The sequence below is a fragment of the Pelophylax lessonae genome (assembly GCF_965119305.1).
Source record: "Pelophylax lessonae genome assembly, chromosome: 3".
Classification (NCBI taxonomy): Eukaryota; Metazoa; Chordata; class Amphibia; order Anura; family Ranidae; genus Pelophylax; species Pelophylax lessonae.
The window spans coordinates 305,467,866-305,486,896 of NC_138770.1; the positions used below are offsets into that span (position 1 = coordinate 305,467,866).

Here is a 19,031-nt window from a genome sequence, read left to right on the forward strand (position 1 = left end):
TCCCTGGCTTGGTATATAGGCCATTGGTATTTGCCAGTTACATCCAAAACTGAACTGTAGGAGGAGAGGGCTTTTTCCAGCACATAGTAATCTCCTTTAGGGCATAGAATAACAGAAGGTTTTGGAACGCTTTGATATTAGCACGTTCCTCCACCAAGCCCAACAGACAGAAACGAGGGGCACATGGTACAGTAGTATGAGATATAGAGCTAACAACATCGCAAGACAGCTTTCCAGTAGGAGGCTGGGGCATGTCCAGAAAAGGGTGCGTAAAATGTGACTTGTATCTTAGTGCAGACTTATTTGAAAATCAGTGAGCCAATCACACAAGCAGGAAATGACATATCTGGGGACATTCTGTACACCAACAGTGTAAAGAATGCCTCCGGGTTGCCATATTGCATTGAATTTTACATAAGTTTACAGCGACTGCAGTGTATAAAGGAAAGGTCATTTTTAATAACATTAAATTACATTTCTTGTGTAGCAATTATACACTGCTCAAAAAAAATAAAGGAACACTTTGAAAACACATCAGATCTCAATGGGGAAAAATATCATTGTTGATATCTATACCGATATGGAGTGTGTTAGGAACGAAAGGTTGCCACATCGTTTGATGGAAATTAAAATTATCAACCTGCTGAATTCAAAGACACCCCAAAAATTAAAGTGAAAAAATTATGCCGCAGGCTAGTCCATTTTGCTGAAATTTAAAATGGTACTGAGTAACTTGTATGGCCCCCACGTGCTTGTATGCATGCCTGACAACGTCAGGGCATGCTCCTAATGAGACAATGAATGCTGTCCTGTGGTATTTTCCCCCAGATCTGGACCGGGGCATCACAGAGCTTCTGATCAGACAGACGTGCAACCTGATGGTGTCAGATGGACCAAAACATTATGTCCCTAGAGGTGTTCTGTTTGATTTAGGTCAGGCGAGCTGGGGGGGGGGGGGGCATTTAATGGTATCAATTTCTTCATCCTCCAGGAACTGGCTGCATACTCTCTCCACATGAGGCCGGGCATCGCTGTGCACCAGGAGGAACCCAGGACCCACTGCACCAGCGTAGGGTCTGACAATGGGTCCAAAGACTTCATCACAATACCTAATAGCAATCAGGGTGCCATTGTCTAGCATGTAGAGGTATGTGTGTCCCTCCATGGAAATACCTCCACAGACCATCACTGACCCACCACCAAATCGTTCATGCTGAACATAACATTCTCCACGGCTTCTCTAGACCCTTTCACGTCTGTCACATGTGCTCAGGGTGAACCTGCTCTCATCTGTGAAAAGCACAGGGCACCAGTGGCAGACCTGCCAATTTGGGTGTTCAACGGCAAATGCCAATCGAGCTGAACGATGCCAGGCAGTAAGCACAGGGCCCACTAGAGGACATTAGACCCTCAGGCAGCCCTCATGAAGTCTGTTTCTGATTGTTTGGTCGGAGACATTCACACCAGTGGCTTGCTGGAGGTCATTTTGTAGGGCTCTGGCAGTGCTCATCCTGTTCCTCCATGCACAAAAGTGCGGATACCGGGCCTGCTGATGGGTTAAAGACCTTCTACAGCCCTGTCCAGCTCTCTTAGAGTAACTGCCTGTTTCCTGGAATCTCCTCCATGCTTTTTAGACTGTGGTGAGAGACAGAGCAAACCTTCTGGTAATGGCACGTATTGATGTGCCATCCTGGAGGAGTTGGAATGCCTGTGCAACCTCTATAGCAGGGTTCTTCAAACTATGGCCCTCCAGTTGTTCAGAAACCACAATTTCCATCATACCTAGTTATGTCTTTGAATGTAAGAGTTTTACAATGCCTCATGGGATGTGTAGTTGCGCAACAGCTGGAGGGCTGTAGTTTGAGGGTTCCTGGTCTATAGGGTCCAGGTATTGCCTCATGCTACCAGTAGTGACATTGACCCTAGCCAAATGCAAAACTAGTGAAAAACAGTCAGAAAAAATGAGTAGGGAAAAAAATTTCAGTGGCCTCCACCTGTAAAACCATTCTGTTTTTGAGGTTGTCTCATTGTTACTCATCTAGTGTCCCTGTTTTTAATTTCATTAAATTAAAGCAGCTGAAACTGATTAACAATCCCCTCTGCTACTTAACTGACCAGATCGATATCCCAGGAGTTTAACCTCCCTAGCGGTATTCCCGAGTGTGGCTCGGGGTTAAATTTCAGTGCCAAAAGCAGTGAGCCCGAGCCACACTCGGGGTACCGCTAGGAAGATCGCTGGATCCTATAAGAGAGGGTACTCACCTTGTCCCCGGGATCCAGCGATGTTCCAGGGAGGTGGAATCGGTGGCAAATTCAAATAGTAAACCACACCAAACACACTGATACATTACAAAATAAAATAAATTCACATTAGTTTGCCTTTGCCCCCCAGTGCCCTTTCCTGCAGTTTTACTGTACTTTTTATGTATATATACATATATATATATATATATATATATATATATATATATATATATATATGTGTATGTATATATACAGTATATATATACATATATACATACATACTTTAACTTATTTATAGTTATTTATTATATTATAATTTATGATTAAAGAAGAACGCACAGTAAAAAAACAAATCATATGTAAATAGTTGGTTTGGGCTGCTCATTCTTAAGAATTACATGCAAAATAATGGTACTGCTTTTAGCAACTAAAATTGGAAAGAATCATACAGCCAGGGAGGTTAATTGACTTGACGCCAGTGTTCCTTTAATTTTTTGGAGCAGTGTATATACTTTATTATTATTTATTTTTTTTTTTTTATTAATGTATTTTTTCCCACAAAAGTGGCATTACCCTTTAACACATATGCATTAACACAGTGTATAATTGTATAGGAGGGTCACATACACAAGAGCTGCTCTAAATTCTACGAACAGTAAAATGGAGTTTTTATAAACCACTATTCAATGTATTGTTTAATGAATGTGTTTTAGTTGCAAGAAAAAAATTTTATTTACCCAAACATTTGCATTGTTGAGCAGCTCTTTAACCTTCTTAGCGGTATTCCCGAGCGTGGCTCGGGGTTACATTTCAGAGCCAAAAGCGGTAACCCCGAGCCACACTCGGGGTACCGCCAGAAGCATCGCTGGATCCTGTAAAAGAGGTTACTTACCTTGTCACCGGGATCCAGTGATGTGTCCCGGCGGTGTCTTGTGGCGGATCTTCCTCCCGATCCTCTCCGTGCCCCGGCTTCCGTCTCCTGCGACGTGACGTTCGCAGGGGGGTGGAACCGGCGGCAAATTCAAATGTAAAAACACACCAAACACACTGATACCATTCAAAATAAAAAAAAAAATCACATTAGTTTGCCCCCCAGTGCCCTTTCCTGCAGTTTTACTGTACTTTTTATGTAAATATATATATATATATATATATATATATATATATATATATACGTAATTCTTGTGAATGAGCAGCCCAAACCAACTGTACCAACCAACCAACTGTATACATTATATAATAAATGTATACAGTTGGTTTGGGCTTCTCATTCACAAGAATTACATGCAAAATAATGGTACCGCTTTCAGCACCTAAAATCCAAAAGAATCATACCGCCAGGGAGGTTAAGTTTGCATCCTACTTGGGCTTTAGAGCTACGGGGTTGATTTACTAAAGGCAAATAGACTGTGCAGTGTGCACTTTACAAAGTGCAGTTGCACTCTGCAAGTGAAGTTGCTCCAGAGCTTAGTAAATGAGTATAAGCTCTGCTGACTATCATCTATTCATGTGCAAGCAAAAATGCTGTTTTTTTTCTTCTTTTTTTTTTCCTTGCACGTGTTTGCGTATTTTTTTGCAAAGTGAAGTTTTACCTCATTTACTAAGCTCTGGAGCAACTGCACTTTGTAAAGTGCACCGTCAACTTGCCTTTAATAAATCAACCCCTTTGTCTGTATCTGAGGAGCTCTTTATGTAAGAGATAAAAGAGAACAAAGTTTGATGCTTACAGTTATCCTTCTTAAAAAGTTCCATGGTTTGGATAGCCTCTGAAGGGAACAGGAACTTTGTTTTCCTGAGCTGTACAGTAATGCCATTTACAGAGCCCAGCAATGCCCATAGAGTCCAGTGTGCGGCAGCCTTCTCTGGCAGCGAGATAGTTAAAGGGATGTTGACAGATGAGAGAGGGACTGTTTTAAATCCCAATGGAGGCTCCCACAGGAAATTAACTCTCCATCCTGCAGTTAAATCTGACCCTTTGGCTGTGATTCAAACAGTTAGCCATGTGAACACCATAGAGTGTCTGTTTTTAGCAGGGGCAGGCCCACAATCCATGAAGATTGTGCTTCTAGGAATGAGCTGGGACCATAGACAACACCCTGTGAACAGCTTGTTTCTGAGTGTGCTGATAGAGGAACACAAACGACCGGAATACTCCGTTACAAATGAGCCCAGCAAAACCAAAGAAGGCTGCCCACACTAGTGCCTGGAAGAGCTACAAACACAGAAAACTGGAATAATCCACCGCTGTCCTGCAATGCTGCTTTAATGATTTCCTTGTGGGATTTTCAGCAGTTTGGAATGGCTTATTTTCACTGTTCATCTTGCAATCTGCAGACCTGTAGCAATGCCGGAGAGAGGTTTCTGTCACATTTCAGGTCCCAGAGACATCTGTGTAATCGCCAAGTGGATCTGATGTATAAAGTTGGCTGCTGTGCTTTAGGCTAGCCTTAGTAAGCTGCTGTGCACTTGTGTTTCCTACTCCTCTGGATGTCCAGGACAAGCTCACAGGACACGCCAAGGAAATCAAATGAGCAGCTGGACAGAAAAACAATCTTTATGGCAGAGAATATGTCCTTTTCCATGTTTCTGGAGTATTGGACATGTGAAGGGGGTGCAGAATGTTATCTGCTTTGACTCGGAGGGCAGATCTAATGTCTGTCTCCACTTATTCATCTGTTTATGCAACTTTTTCTGGACCCGTAGACAAATCACCACTCGTGCGTTTGATAGAATTTTTGTTTGTTCAAAGATTTTTTTTTGTTCCCTTTTATAGGTTCATTATGTAGTTTGGCAGATAAAAAAGTTTATCATTCCCGGGAAAATCCAGACAACTTTCTTCCTAAGGGTTTGTTTACACATACTGCATTTTTTTACATCATGTAATATCTCCCACATCCAACTTATTTCCACTTTTTGAGCTGGTGCCTCAATCTGTCACAAGGAAAAAAGTACAGCCCAGATGATTGTGGTTAGTGTCTTCAAGTGTTGTTTTTATATTTAGAATGAAGGATAACTATGCAAAGGCCAGTGTCAACAGAAGGACCCACAATGTTCCAGTCTATGCCCCCATCTCAGAATAATTTTCATCTGGCATTGCTCAGCAGTCGTTCTCCCATTTTTTGTTTCTCTCTGCTGGACTGACGGTGGGACCAACACCTAGCCACAAGCAATAGGAGAGCCTGGAATGTCAGTGTGTTGCATGCTGTCACCTCTCTGCTTACTCCAGAACTGTTACACAAACTTTGGCATCCTCCAAACTTGGGAGAAAAGTTTTTGCTTTTTCCTTGCTTTTGTGTATTCTCTTGTGGACTTTCTAAACCTTGCAGAAATGAAGCGTTTTCAAGCATGGAGGAATTCTATACCCTTTTTGTCACATTTTAATATTTATAAAGTAAGTACTTTCGTCTCTAAAGCTTGTTAACATGTAGAAATTCTGACATAATGTTTTTCTGTCCACTGCAGTTGTGTTCTGCAGGCAAACTGTTCTTTTAAATTAGCTTATGTGTATGTACATACAGAAAAAGGGGGTTCCAGGTGTACATTTATTATGGCAGCGGATCATTCTTCTAACATTGGGGTTAAAATGTTTTTTGAAGCCAAAGTTTTAAAGCAGTTGTAAGTAGGGATCGTCCGATTATCGGCACAACCGATATATCAGGGGCCAATATGCACTTTCCCCGATATATCAGAATTGGCCCCTGAGGTTACCGATATTGCCAATATTACGGGAAAGTGCTGTACTGGAGTGATGCCTACAGCTAGAGGCATCACCCCGGTACTGACGTCCATAGCCCACGGTCGGCTGTCTTGAATACTGTCATTATTTTTAAATCTGGCACCATTAGGGCTCCAGTTACCAGAAGTGATGTCATGACATTGCTTCCGGGTTACTACATCGGAGACTCCTGCCAGCTGGCTTATGTGCCTGCTGGTCACTTGGGCCTCCCAGTGTAACGGGAGACCCTGCCAGAGGGGCGGAAGGAGACAAGGGGGGTCATTCCCTCCCGCTGCTTGTAATAACAGCCGAGCGGCTGCTTAGCTACATCGGTTGTTATTACATTAAAGCTGACTGTCTGCTCTTAAAAACGGTACCGGGGGTTATGTCTGTAACTGCAGGCATCACTCCGGTACAACCACTTGAAGCAATATCGGCAAGTTTGTGGCCGATACCGATGCTTTAAAAAAGGTGAATATTGGCCTCTGATAATCAGCCCTAGCGCTAATCGGTCGATCCCTAGTACATACACTAAAGTGTTCAGTTTTGTGTTTAAACCGATTACCTTACCAATTTGTTTGTATTTTATGGGTAGAAAGTCACTCAAACACTGGGAGAAAATACAAAATTCATGTAGAAGGTCCTAGGTGGGATTCAAAACCAGAACTGGGAGACCTAAAGGTATTATCCACCATTTCTTACATTTTTGACTAGTTTATACTATTTAGCTATCATCAGTCTTCTTTCCACTGCTATAGTGAATACTTTTAAATTATTTTGGGGGTTAAAGGAGTTCTACGGTCATAGCAGACATTTCATTTTTTTAACTACTAGCCGCCAACTCTGTAGCCAAATAACACCTCTAGCGCAGCCGTCTTGTTTGAGGACGCTGTCATATGATGACGTGCAGTGATCACGCCCACCGCTCTTCTGCGGAGGGGTGGGGGCAGCACTTTGTGAGTGCAGTGTCCAAAGGACACTGGTGATCACAGATTGAAGTAAAGAGACAATCAGCGGCTCTTTAATGCTGGTTCACATTTGTGCGAACACAGAGATCGCATGTAATTTGTAGCGCACTGCTCCTAAAATTACATTCGATCTCTGTGCGGTGCAAATTCAGCCATACAGTTTGTATGGCTGAATTCGCACCGCAATTGCACTAAAAGACGCACAGGACCCTTTTTTTGGTCCGCAGCAGAATCGGATCGCATGGTGGTTCACACTAGTGTGATCCGATTCTGTGCAAACTTTCATATCGCACTGCGATATGCGATCTGATCTGGGGGTGTCGTTAACTTTTAATTGACACCCCCAGCGTATCGCATATAGCAGTGGGAACTGCCAGGGGTGCGGATGCGATGCGGGAACACGCTGTATATTCGCAGCGTTCCTGCATCGCACAAATGTGAACCGGCACTTACTACATGATCAGCTGTGGCCAATCACAGCTGATCACAAATGTAAACAGAAGCCGGTTTTGGCTCTCTTCTCCTCTCCTCCTGTCAGCGTGGAAAAGAAAGTCGATGACAAGCTTCTGCCAAAGGGGCATGTACACTGATAAACAGGGGACTGATTATCAGTGCAGTTCCAACAGGGCGGACCAGTGCTGCCATTCTGTGCCCACCACTGCTGGCAATCAGTGCCTCCTCATCAGTGCAACCTATCAGTGCCACCTACCAGTTCCCATCAGATCTGTCTACCAGTGCCCATCAGTACCCCCTCATCAGTGCTGCCTCATCAGCGCACATCAGTGAAGGAGAAAAATTATATGTTTGCGAAATCTTATATCAAACTATAAAAAAAAGTCCCCACCCCCCACCCCCCACCCCCCATTTTTGGTCTTTATTCATTTGTGTAGCAAAAAATAAAAAATACAGTGGTAAATAAATACCACCAAAAAAAATCTCTATTTGTGTGGGAAAAAAAAGGATAAAAATGTAGTTTGGGTACAGTGTTGCATGACTGCGCAATTGTCATTCAAAGTGCGACAGTGCTAAAAGCTGAAAATTGGCCTGCACAGGAAGGGCATAAAAGTGCCCTGTAGGCAAGTGGTTAACATCAATAATTGTAATGGCAATACAAACAATAGTTTTTTGAAAACCCAATATAAGCTTAGATGAAAAATCGTGTTCTGAGTCCCGTCTGTCTTCTAAGCCATCTCGTTTAACATCTTCCTGTATTCTCTCCATGCTTTGAAGCTTCTTCTCTGCTGTTTTACATTTCTAAGGACTACATATTCCATGGTAACTTGCTGCCTGCAAGCAGTGATTCCTGTACTGACTCCACCCCCTGAAAATGCTCCTCTCAGCACCCCTGTAGTTCAGAAGGCAGGCTCTGTGAAATGTGTGATACAGCAATGCCTACTCACAGGGTATAGTGAACATACTGTATGTCACAGAATTCAAAGTGAATGTGTGGGGATCTTCACAAAGTAAGTTTACAGACTTCAAGATCAATCAGAATAATATGAGTAGACAAATACCTAACATACAATGTGGAAATGAATGTAATCATTTTACATTTTGACCATAGATTGGCTTTAACCACTTTACCACTGAGTACTTGAATAGTACTGCGCCAAAGTGGCTCGTTCCCGTCTGACGACGTAGACCTACGTCGCCAGACTCCTCCCCTGTAGGCGGCGCTCGCGCGCCGCCGGAGGCGCGTTCCCGCTGTTTTCATTCACAGCGGGAGTCGGGCCAGGGGAGGAGCAGCGGCGATCGCCGCTGCTCTGCCCCGATCGTCGGGGATCTAGTGTGGAGATCCGCCTGCCTGTGTAAACACAAGCGGGCGGATCTCCTCAGTGACAGGGAGTGACAGATCGGAGTGTTCAGCATAGCTGGACATCCGATCTGTCCCTGTCTCACACAGTCACCTCCCCCCCCACACGTCAGTAAGCACCAGGCATTCATTAACCCCTCCCTCTCCAATAAAATTAACCCCTTCCCTGCCAGTGTCATTTTTACAGTAACAGTGCATATTTATAGCACTGATTACTGCAGTAATGTCACTGGTACCCCAAAAAGTGTCAAAAATGTCAGTCAAGGGTCCGATCTGTCCGCCGCAATGTCGCAGTCCCGCAAAAAAAATCGCAGATCGCCGCCATTACGCGTTAAAAAAAAAAACACCAAAAATGACATAAATCTTTCCCTTTGTTAGTAAACGCAATAACTTTTGCGCAAACCAATCAAAATACGCTTATTGCGATTTTTTTTTACCAAACATATGTAGCAGAAAACAAATTGGCCAAAAATTTAAAAAAAAAATTGGTTTTTACATCTTTTTTGGGGGGAATTTCATATAAAAAAATGTTAAAAATATTGTTATTTTTCCAAAATAAACGCTCTTTTTTTGTTTATAGCGCAAAAAGTAAAAATCGCACAGGTGATCAAATACCACCAAAAGAAAGCTCTGTTTGTGGGAAAAAAAGGACGTCAATTTCGTTTGGGTACAGGGTCGCACGACCGCGCAATTGTCAGTTAAATTCGCACAGCGCCGAATCGCAAAAAGTGGCCCAGACGTAAGACAGCAAAATGCTCTAGTGGTAAAGTGGTTAAAGGAGTTGTAAGAGCAGGAAGGTTTTTTATCTTAATGCATTCTATGCATTTGGACAAAAAGCCTTCTGTGTGTAGAAGCCTCCCCTCCCCTCCCCTAATACTTACCTGAGCCCCATCTCTGTCCAGTGATGTCCAGGAGTCCCTTGTCTGTCCAGGACTCTCCCTCCTGATTGGCTGAGACACAGCTGTCAATCAAAGTCAGTGAGCCAATCAGGAGAGAGAGGGGGAGGGGCCGAATGGCAGCTCCGTGTCTGAATGGACACAGAACTGCAGCTCGGCTTGGGTGCCCCCATAGCAAGCTGCTTCCTGTGGGGGCACTGGATAGGAGGGAGGGGCCAGGAGCAGCAAAGAGGAACCTGAGAAGAGGAGGATCTGGGCTGCCCTGTGCAAAACCAACTATACAGAGGAGTTAAGTATAACAGGTTTGTTATTTTGAAAAAAAAGACTTTACAATCACTTTAAGATTCACTTTTACTATGCAGTCCTCTTTATGGTTGTGTCCTGAATAGCAGTTAAATACTTTGACAGCCGTAGTTCAAACTTATCTATAGTACAAATCTGTAGTCACAGGACCTGTTTTACTAATATGGTTAGTGAGCTGAAGACCGCCTGTGTTTACATCAGACATCCAGTCATTGGAAAAAAGCTGTATTTTTGAAATTCTTCATGCACGAGACTTTCTGTTTGTATGCAGTTCACCTCACTTCACCCTTTAGTAAATCAGGCCCTTAGTCTCAGAAATCTTGCAGAATGCTAGATATGTTCTGTCTATCTGTCCAAATATAACATCTCTGGGACAAATAACAATCAGCTATTTATAGGGATTCATTTTTTCATCTTGCCTTTTGTGTAAACCATGGGTGTCCAACCTTTTGGCATCTCTGGGCCACATTGAGTGTAGAGAAATTTTCTCGGGCCGCATATAAAATATATACTATAGTTAAGGTAGATAAGCAATAAAACGCTGCCGTGCCCTTCCTGCGCCGCCGCACGCCCCCCCCCCCCCCCCCAGCACTAATTTAACACAATTAGAGGACGATCAAATGAAATGGAATCAGTATACAAAGGTTTACTTCTTCTGAGAGATATTAAAGGAACACTCTAACCACCATGACCACTTCAAATCCCTGAAGTGGTCATGGTGGTTAGAGTCAGAAACACTGCACATGCTGGGATACTTACAGTTATGTGCTGAAAGGTTGGTTGCACTCCTAGCACATATGACTTAGACAGCCAGAAAATGTAATTTCCTTATTCATACATGTATGGTCATGGACACGACATATTATGACAAAACACAACTAGTTATTAAAAAACATTGCAACAATTTACATATGCTAACACACATACCTTTTCTACTTATTTTGTAGGCTGCTGGCGGGTAATGCTGGTCATGCGGGTACTGCTGGAGGAAGCAGCGGCTTCAGTAGAGAGCAGAGCCGCTGCTTCCTGTATGGCTCCTGTCACAGGCGGAGGAGGCGTGCATTTCATATCACTCCGCCTGTGATAGAGCCGGAACTATACAGGAAGCAGCGGCTCCGTCACTGACTGCAGACACCTTAAGTCTCCCGCAACAGCCGGGAGATCGCACAGCACTTGCAGCCCAGTGTGTGCCCATCCAATGCAGCCTAAACAGTGCCCATCCAATGCTGCTTCACCAGTGTGTGCCCATCCAATGCAGCCTCACCAGTGCATGCCCATCCAATGCAGCCTCACCAGTGCATGCCCATCCAATGCAGCCTGATCAGTGTCCATCCAATGTAGCCTCACCAGTGCATGCCCATCCAATGCAGCCTGATCAGTGCCCATCCAATGTAGCCTTACCAGTGCATGCCCATCCAATGTAGCCTCACCAGTGCATGCCCATCCAATGCAGCCTGATCAGTGCCCATCCAATGTAGCCTTACCAGTGCATGCCCATCCAATGTAGCCTGATCAGTGCCCATCCAATGTAGCCTTACCAGTGCATGCCCATCCAATGTAGCCTCACCAGTGCATGCCCATCCAATGCAGCCTAAACAGTGCCCATCCAATGCAGCTTCACCAGTGCGTGCCCATCCAATGCAGCCTCACCAGTCCATGCCCATCCAATGCAGCTTCACCAGTGCATGCCCATCCAATGCAGCCTGGTCAGTGCCCATCCAATGTAGCCTCACCAGTGCATGCCCATCCAATGTAGCCTCACCAGTGCATGCCCATCCAATGCAGTCTGCAATGAAGATAGAGGAGAGCCGCTGGATTACACAGAGTGGGGAACTCCCGCTTACCCGGCGACCGCTGTCATACGAAGTCCTGCCTCCTGGACCGGCTCCTATGATAGGCGTCACCAACGTGCCGTCTATCACAGGAGCAAGTCAAGGAGGCGGGGCTTTGTATGACAGCGGTCGCCGGGTAAGCAGGAGATCCCCCCTCTGTTTGTAATCTGGCGGCGCTCGCCCCCCCCTCCCCTCAAGGCGGCCTCTGTCTACAGTTAGTTGGAAACCACTGTGGCCGTGCCCCCGACTCGACTTCCTTCCTCCCCAGCAAAAAAAAAAAAAATTGTCAGGGGGCAGTGGGCCGCATTGCCTGTGGTTCTGGGTCGCATGTTGGACATGCCTGGTGTAAACGGTTGGCTGTGAACTTACTGCTCATATTTTATCAAACATTAGACGTCAGAATGTTTCCACCTGGACCTACAAATTTTCAAAGTTTTATTTTTTTTTTATCTAGTGTTCACCTGCACTACCATTCTTCCAGAATCATTTTCTATTACTGAGAGTTTATAGTCACCTTAGAGTGTTTTTTTCTACGCATGTAAGCAGCTTTATATAAACAATCTGATTGCCTATAAACTACATTGATTGTAGAATGTGTTATTGGATGTTAGATGGGCCATGGGTAGAAGATTGCCATCTGTCATTGTGTGAGAAGGTCATACAGAACATATTGCCTTCCATTCTTCTGACTGTTGTAGACTGATGAAAGGTAAAATCAGATTTTCTGTGGGTTGCTGCATTCTACATATCAGCACTGCCTTGATAAATAAGCTCATTTGTGACTTTAAAATAAACATGTTTTGAGAAGCTCTGTGAGCAAGGTGATTGTGCTACTGAATTGTTATTACAGTGGCATTCTGCAGTTCACCTTCTCCCAGGCCCCCTAGGTTCTGTGGATGGTGCCAGAAACTCTCATTATGTCTCTTAACAAAACAGAATAGAGCACAGAAAGCGCCTACTCAGTCCTCACATTGATTCCAGGCTGTGAACTCATTTTTTGTTCAAATGACAGACCACCAGTTCTGTACTGAAGCCTTATGCTAGGCTTCTTATGCAATATTTGCCTACACAATATCCTGCCATGATTATTTGTGATTTCCAGCACAATATCTGCTATACAGTATAGGAGAATTTTTACTTAAAGAGGTTGTTAACTCATTAAAACATTTTTTTTTCCAACCTGAAAGAGAAACACATAATGAGCTAGTTTGCATTGCATACTAGCTCATTATGAAATACTTACCTAAGAACGAGCCCCCGTCGTGCCGCCCACTTACCTGTATGACTGGCGCCATGTTCAGTCGCCCGTCTTCCAGGATCGCGGCATTCGGGCATCTGATTGGCCGGACCCGCGATGACGTCACTCCCGCGCATGCGCGCAGGAGACGACGGTCACGGCACGGGGCTCTGAAGGAACGGCACCAGCGGCCGTTCCTTCAGAGCGCATGCGCCAGTGACGTCACTGGCTGCATGTAAGGTGAATATCTCCTAAACGGTACAAGTTTAGGAGATATTTACAGTACCTATAGGTAAGCCTTAATATAGACTTACCTATAGGTACAAGTTGCAGAGGAGGGTTTACTTCCTCTTTAAAGCAGAACTTCAGTTAAAAAAAAAGGTTCCTCTTTTAAAAAAAAGTTTTGCTGTTTTTTTTTCCACCTCTTGACAGAAATTATGTTTTTATTTAATACAGGTACGTATATAGAGCTGTCAAACTACGCAGCACTTTACATATATACACTATATTGTCAAAAGTATTGGGGCGCCTGCCTTTACATGCATATGAACTTTAATGGTATCCCTCTCTTAGTCCGTGGGATTCAATATTGGGTTGGCCCACCCTTTGCAGCTATAACAGCTTCAACTCTTCTGGGAAAGCTGTCCACAAGGTTTAGGAGTTTATGGTCTATAGTCTATGGGAATGTTTGACCATTCTTCTAGAAGCGCATTTGTGAGGTCAGGCCTGGCTCGCAGTCTCCACTCTAATTTATCCCAAAGGTGTTCTATCGGGTTGGGGTCAGGACTCTGTGCAGGCCAGTAAAGTTCCTCCACCCCAAATTCGCTCATCTATGTGTTTATGGCCCTTGCTTGCAGGTCTCTGTGTTCATGCAGCAAGCCCATCCCTCCCGTTAGAAAGCACCCCCTAGGGACATATTTAACCCTTTGATCACCCCTGATGTTAACCCCTTCCCTGCCAGTGTCATTAGTACAGTAACAGTGCATATTTTTAGCACTGATTACTGTAGTAATGTCACTGGTCCCCCCAAAAGTGTTAAAAATGTCAGTTAGTGGTCCGATCTGTCCGCCGCAATGTCGCCGTCCCGCTAAAAATCGCAGATCGCTGTCATTACTAGTAAAGAATTAAATAAAAATGACATAAATCTTTCCCCTAGTTTGCAGACGCAATATACGCTCACTGGGATTTTTTTTTACCAAAAATATGTAGCAGCATACAAATTAGCCTAATATTATGAAAAAAATTTGATTTTTAAATTATTTTTATTGGAAATATTATATAGCAGAAAGTAAAAAAATGTGTTTTTATTTTCAGAATTGTTGCTCTTTTTTTTGTTTATAGCGTAAAAAGTAAAAATCGCAGAGGTGATCAAATACCACCAAAAGAAAGCTGTATTTGTGGGAAAAAAGGACACCAATTTTATTTGGGAACATCGTCGAATGACTGCACAATTGTCAGTTAAAGTAACTCCGTGCCGAATCGCAAAAAATGGTCTGGTTGTTAAGGTGGTAAAACCTTCCGGTCCAGAAGTGGTTAATTAAAAGTCAGCACTTACAGTGGTTGTAGCTGTTGACTTTTAACTTTTTTTTTTTTCCATATAACCAAAGATCCTTTTTAAAGACATTCACAGAGTTCCCTCCAGAAACCATGTTCTGTACCATGGACTGTTTGAAGCCAGCCATACCTTCACAAATATTTATGCATACTGTTGATTATCTGTATTATAATCTGGCCAAAGGTGGTGGATGGAGGAGTCGCCCCCCCCCCCCCCCCCCCCATTGGCACACTGTATTTGATAGTGGCATTGGCTGCTGCAAGAATACACTGATCAGAAGTCGATAAACAATGTTGACTTATGTCGAGCGAGGGAGCCCACCAACTAGTAGAAGTTTGGCGGTTCTTGCTGGACCAGCCCGAATGTGATCAGTTTATGTCCAACTTTAATCTTTTTAAGCATACCTGCTACCAACTTATACATTTTTAGTTAGGCTCTCTCCAGGGGTTCCACATGAAATCTCAATACAACAAGGGCAGCCATACATGGGTAGAATCTTATTCAAAGTGACTCAAAAAATGTCATCAGAAAACTCTTAGGGCTCTTTCACACGGGCGCTCCATATGTCCGTATATCACCCCATCCGTTTGCGGGAGATATACGGACATAATGCATGTCAATGGGATTGTGGATGTCAGCGGATGACCATCTGCTGACACCCGATTTGTGTCCTTTCAGTTCTGTTCTGTTTTTTTTGGAACGGAACCCTATTTTTCTTCTGTTAAAAAAACGGAATGGATGCAAAATCAGATGTCAGCGGTGTCATCCGCAATGCCCATAGACATACATTATGTCTGTATATCATCCGCAAACGGATGGGATGATATGCGGACATACGGAGCGTGAAAAAAAAAAAAGTGCCGCAGCGGAAGAAGAAATCGGAGCGGCCGTGTGAAAGAGCCCTTAAAGTGGTAGTGAAGTCAAAATAAAAAAAATCCCAAATACAGTATGATGCAGTTTGTCTCCAGCATTAACAACAAAGCAGTCTTTGTTTTACCGAGTCTCCCGTCATTTAGTTTTTTTTTTTTTTTACCTGTTGGTCTTGATTTTAGTATTCAACTTTTTTTTAACAGAGCTTGGGACCAAGGATGAGGCAAACCACTTAAAGCGGAGTTCCGGGCAGAGAAACGATTTTTTCCTGAACATACCCCCGGGACAGATAGGGCTAGCACATTCCACAATGGCTAGCCTCTGATCTGTCCCGGTTTGCACTTACCTTTTAGAAGAAATACTTACTTAGAAATTTTCTTCCACAGAGTTTCCATCTCGGTTGTGGGCAGCTGAAGCCGGCACGGTCCTCTTCTCTGTCTTCTTCCGCGTCTTTGTGTCCCAGAATGCACTGCACCGGACCCTCTCGTCACTTCCGGTGCGGTGCCGCATTCCTAAACAGCTTCTGGGCATGCCCAGAAGCTGTTTAGCAGGGGAATGCGGCGTCGCCCGGAAATGACGAGCGGGGCCGGTGCGGCGCATTGATTCCTGGGAGCTATGACGTTTAGCTCCCAGGAATCATCGCGAGGCAGGAAGTGACGGGGTGAGCCTCGGCGCTGGAGGAGGAAGCTGTCATAGGTGAGTATTTACGATCTTCAATAAAAAGGTGAGTAAACAAAAAAAAAAAAAAATAACTATCCAATTCCTTTTCAGGTGCGGCATACCTAGCGGAGGGGCACAAAAAAAAAAATCTTTTTTGTGCCCGGAACTCCGCTTTAACACTGACAGGGGAGCTTACACTAGGCAGCTTTTATTCATTTAATTAAAACCTTTTACCCCCAAAGAAAAACAGTTTAAAAAGTGTTAGCTAGAGATGGGCTTTTATTTTATTACGCTCTCCTCTCTGGTAGACAGTGCTGCTGTCAATCGGTGTCTCCATTGCTCTTCCATAGATAGAGGTGATACCCTAAGACACGTCATGACGTTTGTTACTGGGCAGACCACCAAGTAAAAATAAATGGGAAAAAACAAATATTAGAAAATGAATGCAGCCATTATATTAAAGAATTAGTAAGCTTACATTTTTGTTTTTAGGTTTAGATATACTTAACATTTTTCTTAAATCAACATTGCAATGGTTCGAAATTGAATGTTTGTTTTTAGGGATGCATGGAAGTTAGGCAGTGTTTATGCCGTGACTTTATCACATACAAAATGTGTTCCATCAGCTTGTGATAGCAACAATCTTCTGCACTGCTGCTGCTACACACCCACGGAATCCCAAAAGGCTGTTGCCATCACTTTGCCCACTGATGGAACACTTCGAGACTTCTTCTTTCTCCATTTTCAACTTGACTACAGGGGGTACCACTGTTTGCAAAGAGAGCATTAAAAACATATTGCGTGCATGAGCCATTTTCAGAGATGAACATCTGAAAGAGTGGTGCGGTGATAAAGTTTCATGTTTGTGTTTTCACTGCTTTGTGTGCGTGTGGGGCCATGAATTGTTCAGACTACATTCATGCTTGCATTCCCATAGACTTGTATTGGGAGAGATGCAGTTCTAAAGGCCCGTACACACGTACCGATCGTCGGCATACAAACGTCGGTGGACGAAGGATCTGCCGATTGTACGCGTGTTAGTATGGTGCCTCCGACAGATGTCTGCGCACAATCCGCGGACAAAAGTCTTTCGTGCAAACATGAAAATATTTGTATGCCGACACCAGAACGGACGATTGTTCGCCTGTCAGTACACAATTCGGCCGACAGACCGCAGATTTGCAAGACTGGGCATGCTCAGAAAATAGAAAACACAGGGAAAGTTAACCATTACATGACATCACTTCTGCAGTCGGCGGACAAAATTCTTGTGCTGTCCTTGTGCTGTCTTTGCACTTTTCAGCAGACACCGACATCCCGGGGAGAAAAGAGGAACATTTGTAAGCCGACCATCGGTACGTGTGTACGGGGCTTGACACGAAAAGTTTTGGATAGTGTGTTCTTTATGCCCCATACACACGTGCAGATTATCTGCAGACTTTTGTCTGCAGAATTACCTTTTCTATGTAGTGCAAGGGCCTGCCGGATTGCATACAAATTGAAAGTGTTTAGGTTTGACCTCATATTATATGGTTTTGGTAAGTCTGCAGACAAAAGTCTGCAGATAATCTGCACGTGTGTATGGGGCATTACACTCTATCCAAAACTGAAACCAATGTTTTACCTTTAGTTATACTTTAGGACTCATACAGATGGCAAAATAGTGCCATCCTCTGTGCAGAGCCATTGGCAGATGTGTGTGCATTCACCATAGAGCTGTGCATAGGCACATGCATCTGCCAGTGGCTCCGCACGGAGGATGACATTAATCTGCCATCTGAATGAGCCCTTTAAAGGGAGAATTTCTTGGCCTGTTTTCAAGAAATTAACTTTTAAACCTCATACATAGGCCAGTGTTTATTAGGGATGTAACGATATCGAAGATATCGCGATATCGTATCGTCGTGGTCGTCTCGATATCGTCGTGGTCGTGTCTCGATATCGTCGTGGTTGGGTTACAATATTAAAAGGACAGGTGTCCGTCAAAAAGCAAGAGAAATAAACACAGTCCCGCGGAACAAATCATTGTTAACTACATAGACCAGAGTTTAAGGATTTTTTTTACTGTTTTTTTTTTTCTTGCAATGTAGATATTTTGATCTTTCTGATGAAAAACGTGAACATAAGCTAAATGATAGGTCAGTGTTTTTTTTTAAAGGCTTTTTGACTGACTATTTTATTTAAGTTTAAGTTATGTTCCTAAATGCCAGTTTTAAAAGGCTGCCTTTATTTGCCTTGCACATTTAAACCTGACTTAACTTGATCTTTGTTTGCACTTAAAGGGAATTGCCTATTGTTTACAATTGTTCTAGCTGCTTCTTAACTTGAACATTGCACAGAAGAATCAGTTATGCAACCAAATATTACTATACAGAATATTGATGTTCCTGACTACAACTTGCACTTTAAAAGCACTATGTGATCAGTGTTTTATGTTGTCATGGATCCATAAATACAACAATAAATTGCCTGTTGACTGGCAAAAGCAGAATAAATGTCGGTATTTTTTCGCTATTATCATCACAAACATTATCATGAGCTATTTAACAATACCGTGAGCTTTTCCACAATATCGCAATAAAAATCGTACCGTGAGGTCAATATCGAAATTGTATCGTACCGTGAGATTTTGATATCGTTACATCCCTAGTGTTTATTGGTGCTGCTTTCATTATGAACCACAGAAGTGATAATGGAATAGTATAGGGTTAGGAATTGAGCAGTAATGACTGGCAAGTGTGACTGTTAATATTTTTTTTTGTCAGCAAAAAAATGAATATGCTTTAACCACTTCTGGACCGGAAGGTTTTACCCCCCTAATGACCAGGCCATTTTTTGCGATACGGCACTGCGTTAAATTAACTGACAATTGCGTGGTCGTGCGACGCTGTACCCAAAAAAAATTGATGTCCTTTTTTCCCCACCAATAGAGCTTTCT

General features: G+C 43.4%; 1 protein-coding gene across 6 annotated transcripts in view; it reads left to right on the forward strand.

Moving 5' to 3' along the window:
• Positions 1 to 19,031, forward strand: part of TNK2 (tyrosine kinase non receptor 2) — a 362,744-nt gene that overhangs the window by 208,344 nt on the left and 135,369 nt on the right. The window contains exon 1 of one of the 6 annotated variants that reach the window (XM_082252259.1): positions 5,071 to 5,635. The exons of 4 other annotated variants lie outside the window; for them this stretch is intronic. In XM_082252259.1, the coding sequence (XP_082108385.1) occupies positions 5,429 to 5,635 (207 nt within the window). In that variant the 5' untranslated portion in view covers positions 5,071 to 5,428. Of the gene's footprint in view, positions 1 to 5,070; positions 5,636 to 19,031 lie in introns of those variants that run through there. One more of the 6 variants, XM_082252260.1, reaches the window with a different exon arrangement.